The sequence below is a fragment of the Theropithecus gelada genome, chromosome 7a (genome assembly GCF_003255815.1).
Source record: "Theropithecus gelada isolate Dixy chromosome 7a, Tgel_1.0, whole genome shotgun sequence".
Classification (NCBI taxonomy): Eukaryota; Metazoa; Chordata; class Mammalia; order Primates; family Cercopithecidae; genus Theropithecus; species Theropithecus gelada.
In genome coordinates this window covers 30,665,287-30,683,008 of record NC_037674.1, presented here as the reverse complement: position 1 = coordinate 30,683,008, position 17,722 = coordinate 30,665,287, and the positions used below count along the sequence as shown (strand labels likewise).

Sequence of the window (17,722 nt, the reverse complement as noted above, 5' to 3'; positions counted from 1 at the left end):
AAAAAAAAAAAAAAAAACAAAAAAAAAAACCACAAAATTTAGCTGGGTGTGGAGGCGCATGCCTGTCGTCCCAGCTGAGGCAGGAGGCAGGCTGAGGTATGCACCTGTAGTCCCAACTGAGGCAGGCTGAAGCAGGAGAATCACTTGAACCCGGGAGGCGTACGTTGCAGTGAGCTGAGATCACGCCACTGCACTCCAGCCTGGTGACAGAGCAAGATGCCATCTCAAAAAAAAAAGAAAAGAAATAAAAAGAAACTATGGCACTAGGAATACAATAATACAGGTGGGTGATACAAAATGAGAATACTTGGTGATCAAGACTATGAAAATAGCACTCTGGGTAGAATGCTGGAAGATAACATGCTTGTGTTTCTAGCATCTTCAGTACTGGTGAGACAGGGCGTCTCTTAAGTTAGGTAATGCTTGCCTTACATGATGGTGGCTTTAACTCTCTGAGCTTAGCTCATTTTAGGATGGATCATTTTAGTGAGAACTGAATCTCCGTATTACTTAGAGAAGTAATATAAAGAAAATGCTGGGAAGAGAAGGAGCAGCTGAACACTGCCAGGGAGAGTCAGCTGATAGCTTAGTTTTCTTGGGGACAGTGGATACTGAAACAGTTGCCATTCAAAATTGTCTTCAACAGTATTATGGATCAGAGGAGCTTTTGTGGAATATTCTGGGAGCCTTACTACATGTCACAGTATTATTTCTAAGAAAAAAATATTTCAGGTTCCAACTTAAAAATGAGGTTTGGGGATAAAGCCTTATTTAAAATAGAACTATCTTTATATTATTATTATTTTTTGAGACAGAGTCTCGCTCTGTCACCCAGGCGGGAGTGTAGTGCCAAACTCGCTCACTGCAACCTCCATCTCCTGGGTTCAAGTGATTATCCTGCCTTAGCCTCCCGGGTAGCTGCGATTACAGGTGTCTGCCGCCATGACCGGCTAATTTCTGTATTTTTAGTAGAGATGGGGTTTCACCATGTTGGCCAGGCTGGTCTCAAATTCAGGTGATTTGCCCGCCCCAGACTCCCAAAGTTCTGGGATTACAGGTGTGAGCCACAGCACCCAGCCAGAACTGCCTTTATTTACATGTTTAGCATCCTATAAGCATTACTAAGCATTTAACATATAAAGAAAATATCTTTATAATTTCAGTTCTCATCAAATGACTTGTGCACATGTTAGAAAAGAACCTAACTTTAGAGTTATATTAAGAGTCCTGAATTTAAGGCCTCTGAGGGGTTTTTAAACCTTGTGGCACTGAAAGCTTCCAAAGGGGATTTCAGAAATGAGTTGCTAAAGGAAGGGTTGGAAAGATTTTCCAGTTCCAATGCTAGACTGAGTGAACCACAAGAGAAGCCTAAGGTCCACCATTTTCTTATAGACAAGTACTTCTGTTTCATCAATATTTAAAATAAATGAACAAGATTCCAGTAGGTGACGTCCAGTAAGTCTAATTAATGGCACGCACAAATTTGGAGATGCAGTTCTCACTGAAATAATCCACCCTCAAATGACCTAGCTTCAGAAAGTGATCATCCCCACCACGTAAATGATGTGAATCCCAATCACTGAAGATTTAAGACTTCGCATGTACCCCAGTGACTGAAGTACAGGTCCCTTCCTTTCACATAGTAACAACCCATTGCTAACTGGGTGCTGAACATCATCCCTAAATACTTAATTTGCTCCTATTATCTGGGCCTACAAAAAGATAACCGAAAGTAGGTATACAGAACATTTCTGGAAGAACTTCTTAAGAAAGTGATAACAATAGTTACCTCTGGGGAATGGGGCTAGATGACTTGAGGATGGCACACTTAATTGTTTTTGTACCATCAGCATTTATTTTCATAAAAAAAAAAAACACTGGGCTCCTATCAGATCATGTTCAACAGATTACTGTTACAGAAATGTTTACAATCCATTACGTCTCAGTTGACTACTCTTCAGGATAAAATCTAAAAACCTGAGCATATAAGAAGATACTTCATGAGATGGTTCCTTTATAAAGCCATATCTCTTAATCATCACATATTATTTAGTGTGATATACACACTTTCTAAAATTTTGGATATCCAGCGTGGCACTCCGTAATTTCCAGCAATGACTAAGTTCCTTCTTACCAAGGTGAGGTTCATGGTAATAGAGAGGATGGGAGTATCTGAGACTGTACATTACTGTTTCCATCCTGGTTTTGACAAGAATTATCAGGAAACCTAATGTTAAGAAAAAAAAATCCCTATCACATTTTACCAATTAGAGATCTGAGTTATTGTTTCTATTTTTAAATAATCTTTGAGAAAGCTTAGTTTCACTGTTTAGATGAGAACAACAAAAGGTGGTTCAATTCTGGAATGGGACATACAGTAGAATGAGGCTGGGAAAGAGAGACTTTGAACTATTAACCATAATGAGGGTACTGGGCACAGATGAAGGTATCAAGAATTTTTTTTTTTTTTTTTCCAGACAGTCTCACTCTGTCACCCAGGCGGGAGTGCAGTGGTGCCGATCTTGGCTCAATGCAACCTTCACCTCCAGGGTTCAAGTGATTCTCCTGTCTCAGCCTCCCGAGTAGCTGGGATTACAGGTGCGTGCCACCACACCCGCCTAATTTTTGTATTTTTAGTAGAGACAGGGTTTCACCCTGTTGGCCAGGCTGGTCTCAAACTCCTGACCTCAGGTGATCCACCCACCTCAGCCTCCCAAAGTGTTAGGATTACAGGCGTCAGCCACTGGCAGCTGGCCAGGAAGAATTTTATGTTGCTACCTTGTTAAGGAAGTAAAGCCATCTTTTCATCTTCGAGATAATTCAATAGTTAATGCCTAAAACAAAGACCTTTAAGTGGCATTATAAGTGTTATAGAGATATTGAGGTAGATATATAACCAGCTGAAAGAATGTGTAAGTGATTGTTTTTGGGGAGAGGAAATAGAAGGGAGAGCAGGGGAACACTTTTTTTTTTTTTTAATTTCTTGTGGAAGGTCTTCTGAAATAATGTACATATGCAATTTTGATAAAAAGATTGGAATATGGGGCCAGGTGTGGTGGCTCACGCCTGTAATCCCAGCACTTTGGGAGGCCAAGGCAGGTGAATCACCTGAGGTCAGGAGTTCGACACCAGCCTGGTCAACATGGTCAAGCCCCATCTCTGCTAAAAATACAAAAATTAGCTGGCTGTGGTGGCGTGGGCCTGTAATTCCAGCTACTCTGCAGGCTGAGGCAGGAGAATCTCTTGAACCCAGGAGGCAGAGGTTGCAGTGAGCCGAGATTGTGCCACTGTACTCCAGCATGGGCGACAGAGCGAGACTCTGTCTCAAAAAAAAAATAAAAAAATAAAAAAAAGATAAGAATATGGAAAAACAAAGTGGCCCAGTAAGAGAGAAGTCTATATTAGCCACCACTGTGGTAAAAACAGATAAGCAGACACTCAACTCAGAATCAGTAGTGGGTGCTGAACTCTATCAGCACAAGTGAGAGATTCAATCTAACAACCGAATTAGTGTTGCTAAAATATCACCTTTCTTTTACAAATAAGGAAACTGAGGCACATTGTTAAACAATTCACTAAAGATGAGAGCCAGTCACAAACTACATTTTCTAGAGTTCAGTCCTATTTTATAGGACTAAGAGAAATTCAAATTAGGCAAGAGAGGTTACTGTAGATTGAAAAAAACAGCTGCAATTATTTTTCTTCCTGTGTCCCATCCCACTATGAGGCTGGCATTTATTTCCCCACCTCTTGAGTCTGACCTGGCCCAGTGACTTGCTTTGCTGAAAAGAATGTGGTGGAAGTGACAGTGTGCAAATTCCAAGCGCTTGTCTCAAAGGGTCTTGCATATTTGCTCCCTCTCTTGGAACCCGGCCTACGCCAAGTGAACAAGCCCTAGCTAGCCTATTGGAGGAAGAGAAAACTCAGAAGAGCTGAGAAGACTTGGCCTACAGTTAGTTGAACCCCAGACATTAGAGCCCAGCCTAGGTCAACAGAGGTATCTACCCAAACTGCAGCTGATGACGTTTGTTTAAGTGAGCTCAGTGGAGATGAGAACTGCCCAGTTGAAATGTAGACCTGTAAATAATAATAAATGGAGTTTTAAGCCACTACAGTTTTGAGGAGGCCTTTTACACAGCAATGGCTGATAGAGTTGTCATGTTTATATAAAAATAGGTTAAAACAAGTCACACAAAAGCAGCATATGGCTGAAATTTGTGGTATAACTCAAGATTTCAAGTAGTTAGGAAAGATTCAAACTAGGTCTCTAAAACATCAAGAGCTCCAAAGAGAACTGTTCTAAATGTCCGAAGATTCTGTCTAGGTGAGATCACTAGACAGAATTGATCCTACTGTTGGAACCTCTTGGCATTAAAGAGCTCTGACTGTTAGGGGAAGTGCAAATCTCCTAGGAATCAGTTTTTTGACCCACTCTAGAACCTTAGGTAGGGGGTGGAGGAAAAAAATGCATCCTGTGAGGAGATCAAGGGGTTTTCTAGGTTGCTGTCTTTTAGGAATCCCTCGAAGTAGACAGAGGATGGAAGAAGGGGTGATTCTCACCTATTAGAAGGGGATCTCTTTATCCCTCATCATCATTTTATCTCAGTAAACTGGGAATAGGCCCTGGTTACAGGGATCTTGCCACTTAAAGATTCAATCTTTTAGACTGGGAATGAGGATTCAGACAACTCAATCTTCATGTAAATACTTGGTAAAGAAACAGGACACAAAGGAGGAATGCTGGAAAAATCTGGTTTATGAAAACAGAAATCAAACCAAGTTACTAACCAACCTCCCCATCCCCTTCAGGCACACAAAAACATTTGCCTCTGTACTCTGGCAATGCTTAATTACAACACACACTCAAGTGGCTGTAAAAAAACCTAACAAAACAGAAACCATTTTAACATCTGAATAGCGATTTATGAACAGATTTCCTCTGGCAAATGGGGCCAGCTATTCTTAAGGCTTGCCAAATAGCTGTTAGATGTCTATATTTCTGTATGTGCCTGCATTTGTATATGGTTAGAGTGTAAAGTAATGACAGACTGAGGCTTTGGTTTCAGAACTTCAGATGTATCAAAAATACAGATTTTTATGTTTGATTTATATTTGTATGTTTATCTCCTTAAAGCGAAGAGATTATACATCTCAGATCTGTAGGAGTTGATGTATACTTGGTCAAACACTGCTTGACTCAATGTTTTTCTTTTTTTTTTTAAGTAAAAAGTTTGAAAACTGTAACTCCCTAGGTTTTTTCCAGCCTCCAGTTCAATTGGCTAGTCATTTCTTCTCTCCCAATGTAGTGATTTTTTTTTAAGGTCTTAATATTTGAAGGAAGCCAACAGTCATTTATTCCGAATTAAACTTGAAGTTAATAAAGTTTCAATTCATAATTTTTCCAAACCAACCAATGTAAAAACCCAGATTTTCCTGAATTGAGTCATGTAAGAATTTTTGTAAGTGACAAAAAAAAATACATGTTAAGACTCTGGAAAAATGGAGAAAAGGCCTGAAATAAAATCAGGAGTTAATTACTTAAAAAATTGCATATGCCAGGCTGGGCGCAGTCGCTCACGCCTATAATCCCAGCACATTTGGGAGGCTGAGGCGGGTGGATCACCTGAGGTCAGGAGTTCAAGACCAGCCTGGCTAACATGGTGAAACCCTGTCTCTACTTAAAATACAAAAATTAGCTGGGCATGGTGTTGCATGCCTGTAATCCCAGCTACTAGGGATGCTGAGGCAGGAGAATTGCTTGAACCCAGGAAGTGGAGGTTGCAGTCAGCTGAGATCGTGCCACTGCACTCCAGCATGGGCGACAGAGCGAGACTCCGTCTAAAATAATAATAATAATAATTGCATATGCCTTAGAGTTTTAAAGGTGTAAATGTTTTGTGTGTAAAAGCATTAAAAACTAGTTTCAACAGCAATAAATACATTTTTCCTTTGTGAAAATGAAGACCCTTACAGTTTAACCATAAACTTAAAATAGCTAATCTAAAACAGACATTAACTTTACGTTTTAGTGAGAAACAATACCACCAAATAGAAACACCACCACCAAAAACTGCTTTGGGTATTGGATATTTATGTGGGTTTTTTGTTTGTTTGTTTTTTGAGAGACGGACTTGCCATACTACCCAGGCTGGTCTCAAACTCCTGGACTCAGGCGAACCTCCTGCCTCAGGCTTCTGAGTAGCTGGGACTATACGTGCACACCACTGCACTGGGCTAGGATCTTTATGTTTTTATCTCACTTTAGAGGATATAGGAAAAAAGGTATTTGGACTACAAAAAGGGAATATTGCAGTAAGATAATCTGTAATTAAGTAATTCCTTATTAACCTAGTTAAAAATAAAAATAGTTTAATGAGGATGTGTTGTCTTTGGACTATTTCTATATAATTTATTTTCTATAACAAACAAAAGCACTTACCACAGAACACCATACAGAATGGTAAAACTGGATAAATAAACCTGAATTCTTTGTGGCTCAACATGCTATAATAAAAAGAAATATTAAAAATATTAATTATCATGTTATATGATACATTGAGAAAGTAATGTATTTAATATATATTTAACTTGATCTATTTATTTTCTAAGTACTCAGACTGAATTTCTTGCTTCAGGAATTAGTCTCATTTTTTAGTTATAAGGTGATTATGAGATGGTAAAACTAATCATAAAATATGATGTCAATTTGAAATTACAGAGTACAGTTACATTCTAAAAACGGGATTTCTATTTCTATCCAAGTAAGTAAAATTAGTCAAATTTGGAACAAGGATACATCATTTTTATTTTAGAATGTATTTCTGTGGTCCTTCAATTTAAAATTTTGGTGGTATTGACTGATGATTGATTGACTGAGACTGGATCTTGTTTTGTCACCTAGACCGAAATGCAGTAGCACAATCATAGCTCACTGCAACCTTAAATTCCTGGGCTCAAGCAGTCCTTCTGCCTCAGCTTCCCAAATAGCTAGGACTACAGGCACATGCCATCATGCCCTGGTAATTTTACATTTTTTTCAGAGAGAGGGTCTTGCTATGTTGCTCAGGCTGGTCATGAACTCCTTGCTTCAAGCAATCCTCCCACCTTGGCCTTCCAAAGTATTGAAATTACAGGCATGAGCAACTGTGCCTTTTTTTTAAAAAACAAAAAAATTAGTCCAAGTTCTTAAAAATTGAGTGTAATCCTTATTAAGCAAACTACATATCTAAAGTATTCACTCTAGTGCCTCCATAATTACTACTACTTGTATCTTCTAAGATAATTCCCACTAACAAAAGTTAATGGCACCTCCAAAAAATAAAGTTTACTTTTTGAAGAATTTGATTTGATTTATTGGTAACATAAAACATTTTAGCCTTTTGAACAAATAAAATCTTACCTATAAACAAGCAGTGTCCATAGCACAGTCACCAAAAGTATCCGGTATCTCTTTGGTGCTAGATAGCAGCCATGAATAAAGAAGGGTAAGTGAGTACCCAAGATAACTGGAAATCCTTGACTGAAGTACCAGTGCCATGGATGAGAACCATAAAATGTTCCCAAGTTCTGCAGCACGTTAAATTTCAAAAAATTAAATTGAACCAGAGTCCACTGGCACAGTTGAAGGAAAAATAAATAGAAATGTGTTAGTGCCAAGTAGTAATGTTTGGCATTAGGGAACTGACACAATTTTGACATTAAATCAGAGCAAGTCTTAAAACCAGAAAATAGTTTAAATTAATAATTTGTTTTTTTTTTTCGTGCAGTGGCACGATCTCGGCTCACTGCAAGCTCTGCCTGCCAGGTTCACACCATTCTGCTGCCTCAGCCTCCCGAGTAGCTGGGATTACAGGCACCCGCCACCACGCCTGGGTAATTTTTTGTATTTTTAGTAGAGAAGGGGTTTCACTGTGTTAGCCAGTATGGTCTTGATCTCCTGACCTTGTGATCTGCCCGCCTTGGCCTCCCAAAGTGCTGCAATTACAGGCGTGAGCCACCGTGCCCGACCTAATAATTTTGACTAATGACTATATGGAATCCTTCTTGTTATTTTTTCTTCTTTAAGTATTAATGTGTTCTTTGTTAATTTGTAAAACTAGGTTTTTGAGATTCAAAGTGAGGTTCAAACTTACATTTTAGCAATCTAAGTTTTTTTTTTTTATTTCAATAGTTTTTGGGGCACAGATGGCTTCTGGTTACATGAATAAGTTCTTCAGAGGTGATTTCTAGGATTTTGGTCCACTCATCACCGAAGCAATGTACACTGTACCCAATATGTACTCTCTATTTTTCACCCCTCTCCCACCCTTCCCCACCCCGCGTCCCCAGAGTCCATTCTATCATTCTTATGTCTCTGCATCCTCATAGCTTAGCTCCCACTTGTAAGTAAGAACATATGATATTTGGTTTTCCATTCCTGAGTTATTTCACTTAGAATAATGGCCTTCAGTACCATCCAAGTTTTATATCTAGTTAGAGATAAGGAGGATACTAGACAAATTTTTCGGACTGTGTGTGGTACTTTACAATATCACATTACCTGTTAAGATAAAGCTTTGAAAACATTACAATTTGAATTACAGCACAAAGCTGACAATAATGACAAACAGCAACAACAGGTAACATTCAGTGCTCACTTAATAATTCCCTGCCTTAAAATGTACTCTCCTGAATATTAACTAGGAATACTAATTCTTTTATGTAGAAAGCACAACAAATTGAACCAAAGGCTTATTAGGATACGCCTAGAAGTCTTTTGTAGTGTATCCCATATCATTTAAAAAATTGTTTGCCTCTGTTCTAAAGTATTAATGGATTAAAAATAAAAATAGCTGTTAGCTTAATATACTTTTACTTACTTGGCCAAAAAAAATACGATCAATCATCAGAGACAAACTCAAAGTAGCAAAGCTGAAAAACAAAAATAGAATAGTGATTCACATTTGCAGCTTGCTGAAAATCCACTATTAGCATATGGCTTTGTATGTGCCTTGCATCAAAAGCCACCATAAAAATGCTTTACAGTTTCACCAACTGAATATGGATTTACACATTTTGAAAGGTATCTGTTGATAAAGATCAGTAAATAAGATTATATAATTAATTAATATCGTAAAAATATATATAAAGATTATTGAAAGACTACTGCAGTGTAACAAATTATCCCAAAACTTATTAACTTAAACTATGAATATTTACCATTTCATAGTTCCTGGGGATCAAGAACCTAGGTGTTGCTTAGCTGTGTGCCTCTGGCTCGAGGTCTCTCATGAATTGTAGTCAAGCTCTTAGCAGGGGCTACAGTTTCATGTGAAGGTTCAATTGTGGGTGGAGAGATCAGCTTCCAGACTTGCTCACATGGTTGCTGATGGGGCTAAGTTCCTCAATATATGACCATCTCCTTAAGGCTGCTTCATGACATAATAATTGGCTTAACCCAGGGTAAGTCAGCCAAGAGTGAGTGAGACAGGCACCCCAGATGGAAGCCATAGTCTTTTTTATTTATTTATTCTTTTCTTTTTTTTAGAGACAGGGTCTTGCTCTGTCACCCAGGCTGGAGTGCAGTAGTGTGTGATTATGGCTCACTGCAGCCTTGACCTCCCGGGCTCAAGTGATCCTCCCACCTCAGCCTCTCAAGTAACTAGGACTACAAGTGTGTGCCGCCATGACTGGATAATTTTTGGATTTGCTGTAGAGATGGGGGTCTCACTATATTACCCAACTGGTCTCAAACTCTGAGGCTCAAGCAATACTTCCACCTTGGCCTCCCAAAATGCTGGGATTACAGATGTAAGCCACTGTGCCCGGCCACCATATCTTTTCATAACCCAGTCTTGTAAATGATATCCAATCCCTTCTGCTGTATTCTACGCATTAGAATTGAGTCAACAAATCTAGCCCATGTTCAAGGGGAGGGGATTATACATAAACAGCAGAAGGATGAGATCATTGGAGGCCATCTCAGTGACTGCCTACTACAAACACATATACAGAAAAATACGCTATGAGGATAAAGCTCTATGAATCATCACTATATGAACACAACTGTGTAACTGCCATACAGAGCGGGATAAAGAGTATTAGCAGCATCCCCTTATCCCTCCAATCAGTCAGTCCCTACCCCCTCCTCAAAAGTAACCCAAAGGCAACCCTTCCGCTTCCCAAAGATAACCACTATCCTAATTTCTGACAGAACAGATGAGTTTTATCTTTTTTTGAATTTTATAATAGAATCATACCATATGTACTCATGTCCAAATTTCTTTAGTCATTATGCTTCTGAGATTGAACCAAGTTTTTTTGCATGCTGTAGTTCATTCATTTACAATGCTGTGTATTGTAACTATGTATACCACACTGTATGTATTCCTGCTGTTGATGGACACTGTGCTTCCATTTTCAGCTATTGTGAATAGTGCTGCAATGAACATTCTTTTACACATCTTTTGGTATCCATATATATGCATTTCTGTTAGACATATACCTAGGACTGGAATTGGTGGGCCCTAAGGTAGTGCTCCCTAACCTTTTTGGCACCAGGGTCTGGTTTCTTGAACGATAGTTTTTCCATGAACAGATTACGGGGGTGGGAGTGGGGCATGGTTTCTGGATGAAACTGTTCCACCTCAGATCACTGGACATTAGATGCTCATACGGAGCACAGTCTAGATCCCTTGCATGTGCAGTTCACAATAGGGTTTACACTTCTATAAGAATGTGACAGGAGGTGGAGCTCAGGCAGTAATGCTTGCTTGCTCACCTCCTGCTGTGCAGTCCAGTTCCTAAGAGGCCATGGACTGGTGCCAGTCCACAGCCTTGGGACTGGGGACCCCTGTCCTAAGTTATAAGTGCAACTATGTATTTATTTAGCTTTTGTAAATACTTAAAAGTTTTCCAAAGTAGTTATTAGTTTGCATTCCCACAGGAATATATAAGTTCCACATCATACTAGCCATTTGGGTGGATGTATAGTATAGTATTTCATGGTGGTTTTACTTTGTATTTCCTAATAACAAATGAAATGAGTCTCTTTATACTTATTGGCCATTTTAATATTTTTTGAAGTACCTGATGAAATCTTTTCAATCATTTTTCTATAAGTTATCTTTTTCTTATAGATTTTTACAAGTTTTATATATAATCTGGATGTAAGGGTTTAGTTGGTTACATGTATTACAGCATCTTCTTCTGATCTATAGCTTGCTTTTTCACTCTTTTTTTTTTTTTTTTTTTTGAGATGGAGTCTCGTTCTGTTGCCCACGCTGGAGTATAGTGGTGCAGTGGCATGATCTCAGCTCACTGCAAGCTCTGCCTCCCAGGTTCAAGCAATTCCCCTGCCTCAGCATCCTGAGTAGCTGGGATTACAGGCGCCTGCCACCACGCCCGGCTAATTTTTTGTATTTTTAGTAGAGACAGGGTCTCACCATATTAGCTAGGATGGTCTCGATCTCCTGACCTTGTGATCCACCTGCCTTGGCCTCCTAGTGTTGGGATTACAGGTGTGAGCCACCACGCCGGCCATGCTTTTTCACTTTTAATGGTGAATCTGATGAACAAAAGTCTTTAATTTTAATATATTCAAATATATTTATCTTTTTCTTTATAGTTAGTACTTATCATCTATTTAGGAAAGTTTTGCCTGCCTTAAGATCATGAGGATATTCTGTCATATCTTGCACAACCACCACTGTTTTACCTTTACAACAAGATCTATAATTCCCTTAGAGTTTTTTGCTTTTTTGTTTTTCATTTTCGCTTATGCTGGGAAGGTAGGAGTCAAGATTTTTTTTTTTTCCATATGGATAGCCAACTATGTATTTATTGAAAAGACTATCCAGGCCAGGCTCAGTGGCTCATGCCTGTAATCCCAGCACTTTGGGAGGCCGAGGCGAGTGGATCACGAGGTTGGAGTTCAAGACCAGCCTGGCCAACATGGTGAAACCCCGTGTCTACTAAAAAAAAAAATACAAAAATTAGCCAGGTGTGATGGCAGGTGCCTGTAATCCCAGCTACTTGGGAGGATGAGGCAGGAGAATCGCTTGAACCAGGTAGCAGAGGTTGCAGTGAGCCGAGATTGCGCCACTGCACTCCAGCCTGAGCGACAGAGTAAGACTCTGTCTCAAAAACAAAAAAAAAAAAAAAGAAAAGAAAAAAGACGACTATCCCTTCCTTACTATACTACAGTATCACCTTCCTCATAAAGTGACTACATATGTTTGTATGCTGCCAGACCATATTCTGTTCCACTGATCTATTTGTTTTACCTTGCACTAATTCTAATTCTAAGTTGTCTTAACTACTATAGCTTTGTTTTTTTTTTTTTTTTTTTTTTTTTGAGACGGAGTCTCGCTCTGTAGCCCAGGCCGGAGTGCAGTGGCCGGATCTCAGCTCACTGCAAGCTCCGCCTCCCGGGTTCACGCCATTCTCCGGCCTCAGCCTCCCGAGTAGCTGGGACTACAGGCGCCCGCCACCTCGCCCGGCTAGTTTTTTGTATTTCTTAGTAGAGACAGGGTTTCACCGTGTTAGCCAGGATGGTCTCGATCTCCTGACCTCGTGATCCGCCCGTCTCGGCCTCCCAAAGTGCTGGGATTACAGGCTTGAGCCACCGCGCCCGGCACTACTATAGCTTTGTAATAAGTCCTTTTTTTTTTTTTTTTCCCTGAGACAGAGTCTTACTCTGTCGCCCAGGCTGGAGTGCAGTGGCACGATCTTGGCTCATTGGAGCCTCTGCCTCTTGGGTTCAAGCGATTCTCCTGTCTCAGCCTCCCGAGTAGCTGGGACTATAGGCACCTGCCACCACGCCCAGCTAGTTTTTGTATTTTTAGTAGAGATGGGGTTTCGCCATGTTGGCCAGGCTGGTCTCGAACTCCTGACCTCAGGTGATCCGCCCACCTTGGCCTCTCAAAGTGCTGGGATCACAGGCGTAAGCCACTGCGCCTGGCCTACACTACTAGATGTTAAGACTTATTACAGGGCGAGCGTGGTCGTAATGTATCTCAATTTGGGTTTATCTGATGTTTTCTCACGACTAGATTCAGGTTATGCATTTTGGCGGTTAACACCACCAAAGTGAAGGGATGTTTTTCTCAGTGCCTCAGATCAAGCATCTCACAATACTGATTTGTCCTATTACTAGCAATGTTAACTTCAGTCACCTAGTTAAGGTATGTCTCCCAAGTTTCTCTGCTATAAAATTATCATTTGTAATTAATAGGTCTCTTGTGGAAGATACTTTGGAACTGTGTAACTATTCTTCAAACTTTTACCCATTGGTTTAATATTCAAGTGCAATTAATATTTGTATATGGACCCTGTATCTAGTGAGCATGCTTCATTTGTTTACTTATCTAATAGTTTATCTTTAGATTCTTTTGAATTTTCTATATATACAATCATGATACAAACTCAGAGAGTTTTATTTCCTCCCTTCTACCATTAACTCGCTTTTCTTTTCTTTTTTTTTTTTTTTTGAGACAGAGTCTCGCTCTGTCGCCCAGGCTGGAGTGCAGTGGCCGGATCTCAGCTCACTGCAAGCTCCGCCTCCCGGGTTTACGCCATTCTCCTGCCTCAGCCTCCCGAGTAGCTGGGACTACAGGCGCCCGCCACCTTGCCTGGCTAGTTTTTTGTATTTTTTAGTAGAGACGGGGTTTCACGGGGTTAGCCAGGATGGTCTCGATCTCCTGACCTTGTGATCTGCCTATCTCGGCCTCCCAAAGTGCTGGGATTACGGGCTTGAGCCACCGTGCCTGGCCTTAACTCGCTTTTCTTGTCCTGTTGCACTAGGTAGGATGGATTCTGTTGAACAGGAGTGGAGATAATAACCATCGTTGTATCTTTCCCGATCTCAAGGGAAAGGCTTTCAATATGTTCACACTAAGCACGATTTTTCTGTAAAGTTTTTATACAAACTGTCGTATGAATCAGTCCCTTTCCACAGTTTGTTTTCTAAGGGTTGTCTTCCCCCTCCCTGACAATCGTGACTAGGCCTTTAGTTTCATCATATGCTTTCTGTGTGTCTATTAAGAAAGCCATATTATTTTTCTCCTTTATTCTCTTGATGTCATGAATCATACTGACTGATTTTCAAGTATCAAATATTATATTCTTGGAACAAACCCAATCTTGGATGTCATGTACTCTTTTAAATATTGTATGGATTCAATTTACTAATATTTCTTCAGGATTTTTGCATTCACAGTCATGAGAAATACTGGTTTATAATTGACCTTTCTTGTAATATCCTAGTTAGATTTTGGTATCGAGAATATGCTATTCTCATGAAAAGAACTGGGAAATGTTTTTCTTTTTCCGTTCTGTGGAATAGTTATGTGAAGTGATGTTTCTTCTTTCTTAAATGTATGGAATAATTTGCCAATGAAGCCATTTGAACCTGATGCATCTTTCTTTGAAGATCTTAATTACAAATTAAATTTCTTTAATTCATATAGTACTGTTCAGATTTTCTACTTCTCCTGTCAGTTTTGGTAAGCTGCATTTTTCTAGAAATGTGTTCATTTGTCAAGTTTATTAGCAAAAAGTTGTTTATAATATTGTCTTCTTCATTTTGGGAATGGCTGTAAGACCGATAGTCATTCCTGTCTTGTCAATTATTGGTGAGATAGTGTGGCAGCTGGAAGGCAATTGAAGTATTTTGGATTTTACAAAATGACAAAATGATATCCCAAATTCTCAAGGCCATGTAAAAAGTAAACAAAAATTGGTCCACATATATTATAATTTTTCCTAAGACGAATTCAATATTTTTCTCTATATTTAGAGACACTATTACTGTTTGGAGATGCAACTGACTATTTTTAAAGAGTGCTAAATATGTAAAAGGTTGTTATATCATTCAAGTCTGAAGCCAACTCTATGCATCAAAGGACTTGAATATAAGACTAATTAGGACTGTGATTGACATTTGTTCTATACTGCACAACTTCAGAATATTTTCACGTGCATTATCTCATTTGTTCTCTTCTATATTTCGCTTCAAAATAAACAAAGGAAGCATCTGATCTATGTGAAAAGGTTACTTTAGGCTTTTTCAGCTTTAAGCGAGCTCATTCTCCATGCATGCCAAATTCATATTCACCCTGATGTTACTTGAAACACCACCCACTTTATAAGGCTTCTACTAATATTCCCTCTGCAAGCAGAATTAGATTACTTTCTGTTCTTCTGCAGAATTTTGTTATGTCTAACTTAGAATACTTCATTTTTTATTTTTATTTCTATTTTGAGATGGAGCCTCGCTCTGTTGCACAGGCTGGAGTGCAGTGGTGCGTTCTTGGCTCATTGCAACCTCTACCTCTGGGGTTCAAGCGTTCTCCTGCCTCAGCCTCCCAAGTAGCTGGGATTACAGGCGTGCCCCACAATGCCCAGCTAATTTTTTTGCATTTTTAGTAGAGATGGGGTTTCGTCATATTGGCCAGGCTGGTCTTGAACTCCTGACCTCAGGTGATGTGCCTGCTTCAGTCTCCCAAAGTGCTGGGATTACAGGCATGAGCCACCGTGCCTGACCACTAGAACCCTTTAAATCACTGGGTAAGAATTACAATCCTTAACTGATGATGATTCAACCTACAATTTTTCAACTTTAAAATGGTACCCACACAGCCATTCTGTTTTTCACTTTCAGTATAGTATTCAATGAATTACATGAGATATTCAAATATTTTATTATGAAATAGGGTTTGTGTTAGATGATTTTGCCCAACTGTAGGCTAAGGTAAATGTTCTGAGCATGTTTATGATAGGCTAAGCTGTGATATTCAGTACGTTAGATGTGTTAAGTGCATTTTTAATGTAGAATATTTTCTTTTTTATTTATTTTGTTTAGAGACAGGTTATCACTGTGTTTCCCAGGCTGGAGTGCAGTGGAATGATCATAGCTCACTGCAACCTTGAACTCTTGGGTTGAAGGGATCCTCCTGTCTCAGCCTCCCAAGTAGCTAGGACCACAGGCGTGCCTACTGCCACCTATACTTGGCCAATTTTTAAATTTTTTTTGTTGAGATGGGGTCTCATTATGTTGCTCAGGCTATTCTTGAACTCCTGGCCTCCCAAGGCACTGGGATTACAGGTGTGAACCACTGTGCCTTGCCTGACTTATATTTTCAAACTGCAATGAGTTTATCAGGATGTAATCCCGAGTCAAGGAGCATCTGTATTGTTTTATCTTTTTCCCCCACAGACTTTGACTTTGAGAGCAGACACTGTATCTTACTCACCTCTGAATTATCAAATGCTGGATACAAAGTAGGTTAAATGCTTATTAAATGAGTAAGTTGTTATCATGCTGCTGATGAGATTAAAAAGGCTTTCTATCTCCCTCAGTGTCAAAGTCAGAATTAACTGAGCCCCTGCTGTCTCTCTGACCTCATTATTCCATTCTCCCAAGCTCATTCTCTTTTAGCCACATCCGTCTCCTTGCTGGTCCCTGAACATGCCCAACATACTTAGTACTTGGCTGGTCCCTTTGCCTGGAATATTCTCTCATCAAGTAACTACATGGTTCACTCTCTCAACTCCTTTAAGTTTTGGCTCCAATGTCACCTTACATGGTGGCCTTTCCCAACCACCCTGTTTAAAAATAACAGCTCCCCTGTCACCCCAAGCACTGGCATTCCATCCTCCTTATGCCACAATTATTTTTCCCTGTATTGCCATCACTTGACAAATATATATTTATTCTTATCTTTTTAGCTGTATGTCTCTTCCTACTAGAATGTAAACTTCATGAAGGCAGGTACTTTTTTTGGTTAAACTGATGCATCTCTTACATCTGGAACACTGCCTGGCACATAGTAGGATTAAATACTTCCTGAATGAATGAATACATTTAATGCAACATTATTAATACACCTGAGAAACGACAACAGTGGCAACTGAGACGCAAGATAATTTAGTCCTTTCAGATTGCTACCCGAAAAATACTTGCGACTAGTGAACACTAGTACAGTCATGCATTACTTAACAATGGGGATATATTGTGAGAACTGCATCATTAGGCAATTTCATCATTGTGCAAACATCATAGAGTGCACTTACACAAGCCTAGATAGTACAGCTTACAGACATCTAGGCTATATGGTATAGCCTATGGCTCCTAGGCTGCAAACCTATACAGCATGGTACTATACTGAATATTGTAAGCAATCGTAACACAATGCTATGTATTTGTGTATCTAACTATAGCTAAACAGGTTGGGCATGGTGGCCCATGCCTGTATTTCCAGCACTTTGGGAGGCCAAGGTGGGCGGATCACCTGAGGTCAGGAGTTTGAGAGTAGCTGGCCAACATAGTGAAACCCCAACTCTACTAGAAATAAAAAAATTAGCTGGGCGTGGTGGCAGGCGCCTGTAATTCCAGCTGTTTGGGAGGCTGAGGCAGGAGAATCACTTGAACCTGGGAGGCGGAGGTTGCAGTGAAGTGAGATTGCGCCATTGCACTCCAGCCTGGGTGACAGAGCAAGACTTGGTCTCAAATAAATAAATATATATAAAATATATATAGCCAAACAGAGAAACTAAAGTACAGTAAAATACGGTAATTTAATCTTATGGGACCACTGTCGTAAATGCAGTCCAGTGCTAACCAAAATGTCGTTATGCGGTGCATGATTGTATATTAAAAAGATCACTGTTGTAAGAGTCAGAATGCAGTCATCCCTTCAATAAATAATTATTTGGGGTAGTCTACTAGATACTTGGGATATGT

The 17,722-nt window shown here is 39.6% G+C and overlaps 1 protein-coding gene across 1 annotated transcript in view; it reads right to left on the bottom strand.

The window, feature by feature from the left end:
• Nucleotides 1-17,722, bottom strand: part of PIGB (phosphatidylinositol glycan anchor biosynthesis class B) — a 39,455-nt gene that overhangs the window by 7,958 nt on the left and 13,775 nt on the right. The window contains exons 7-9 of the mRNA XM_025389670.1: nucleotides 8,859-8,910; nucleotides 7,400-7,611; nucleotides 6,440-6,504 (exon numbers count right to left, since the gene is read on the bottom strand). Of these exons, the coding sequence (XP_025245455.1) occupies nucleotides 6,440-6,504; nucleotides 7,400-7,611; nucleotides 8,859-8,910 (329 nt within the window). The remainder of the gene's footprint in view (nucleotides 1-6,439; nucleotides 6,505-7,399; nucleotides 7,612-8,858; nucleotides 8,911-17,722) is intronic.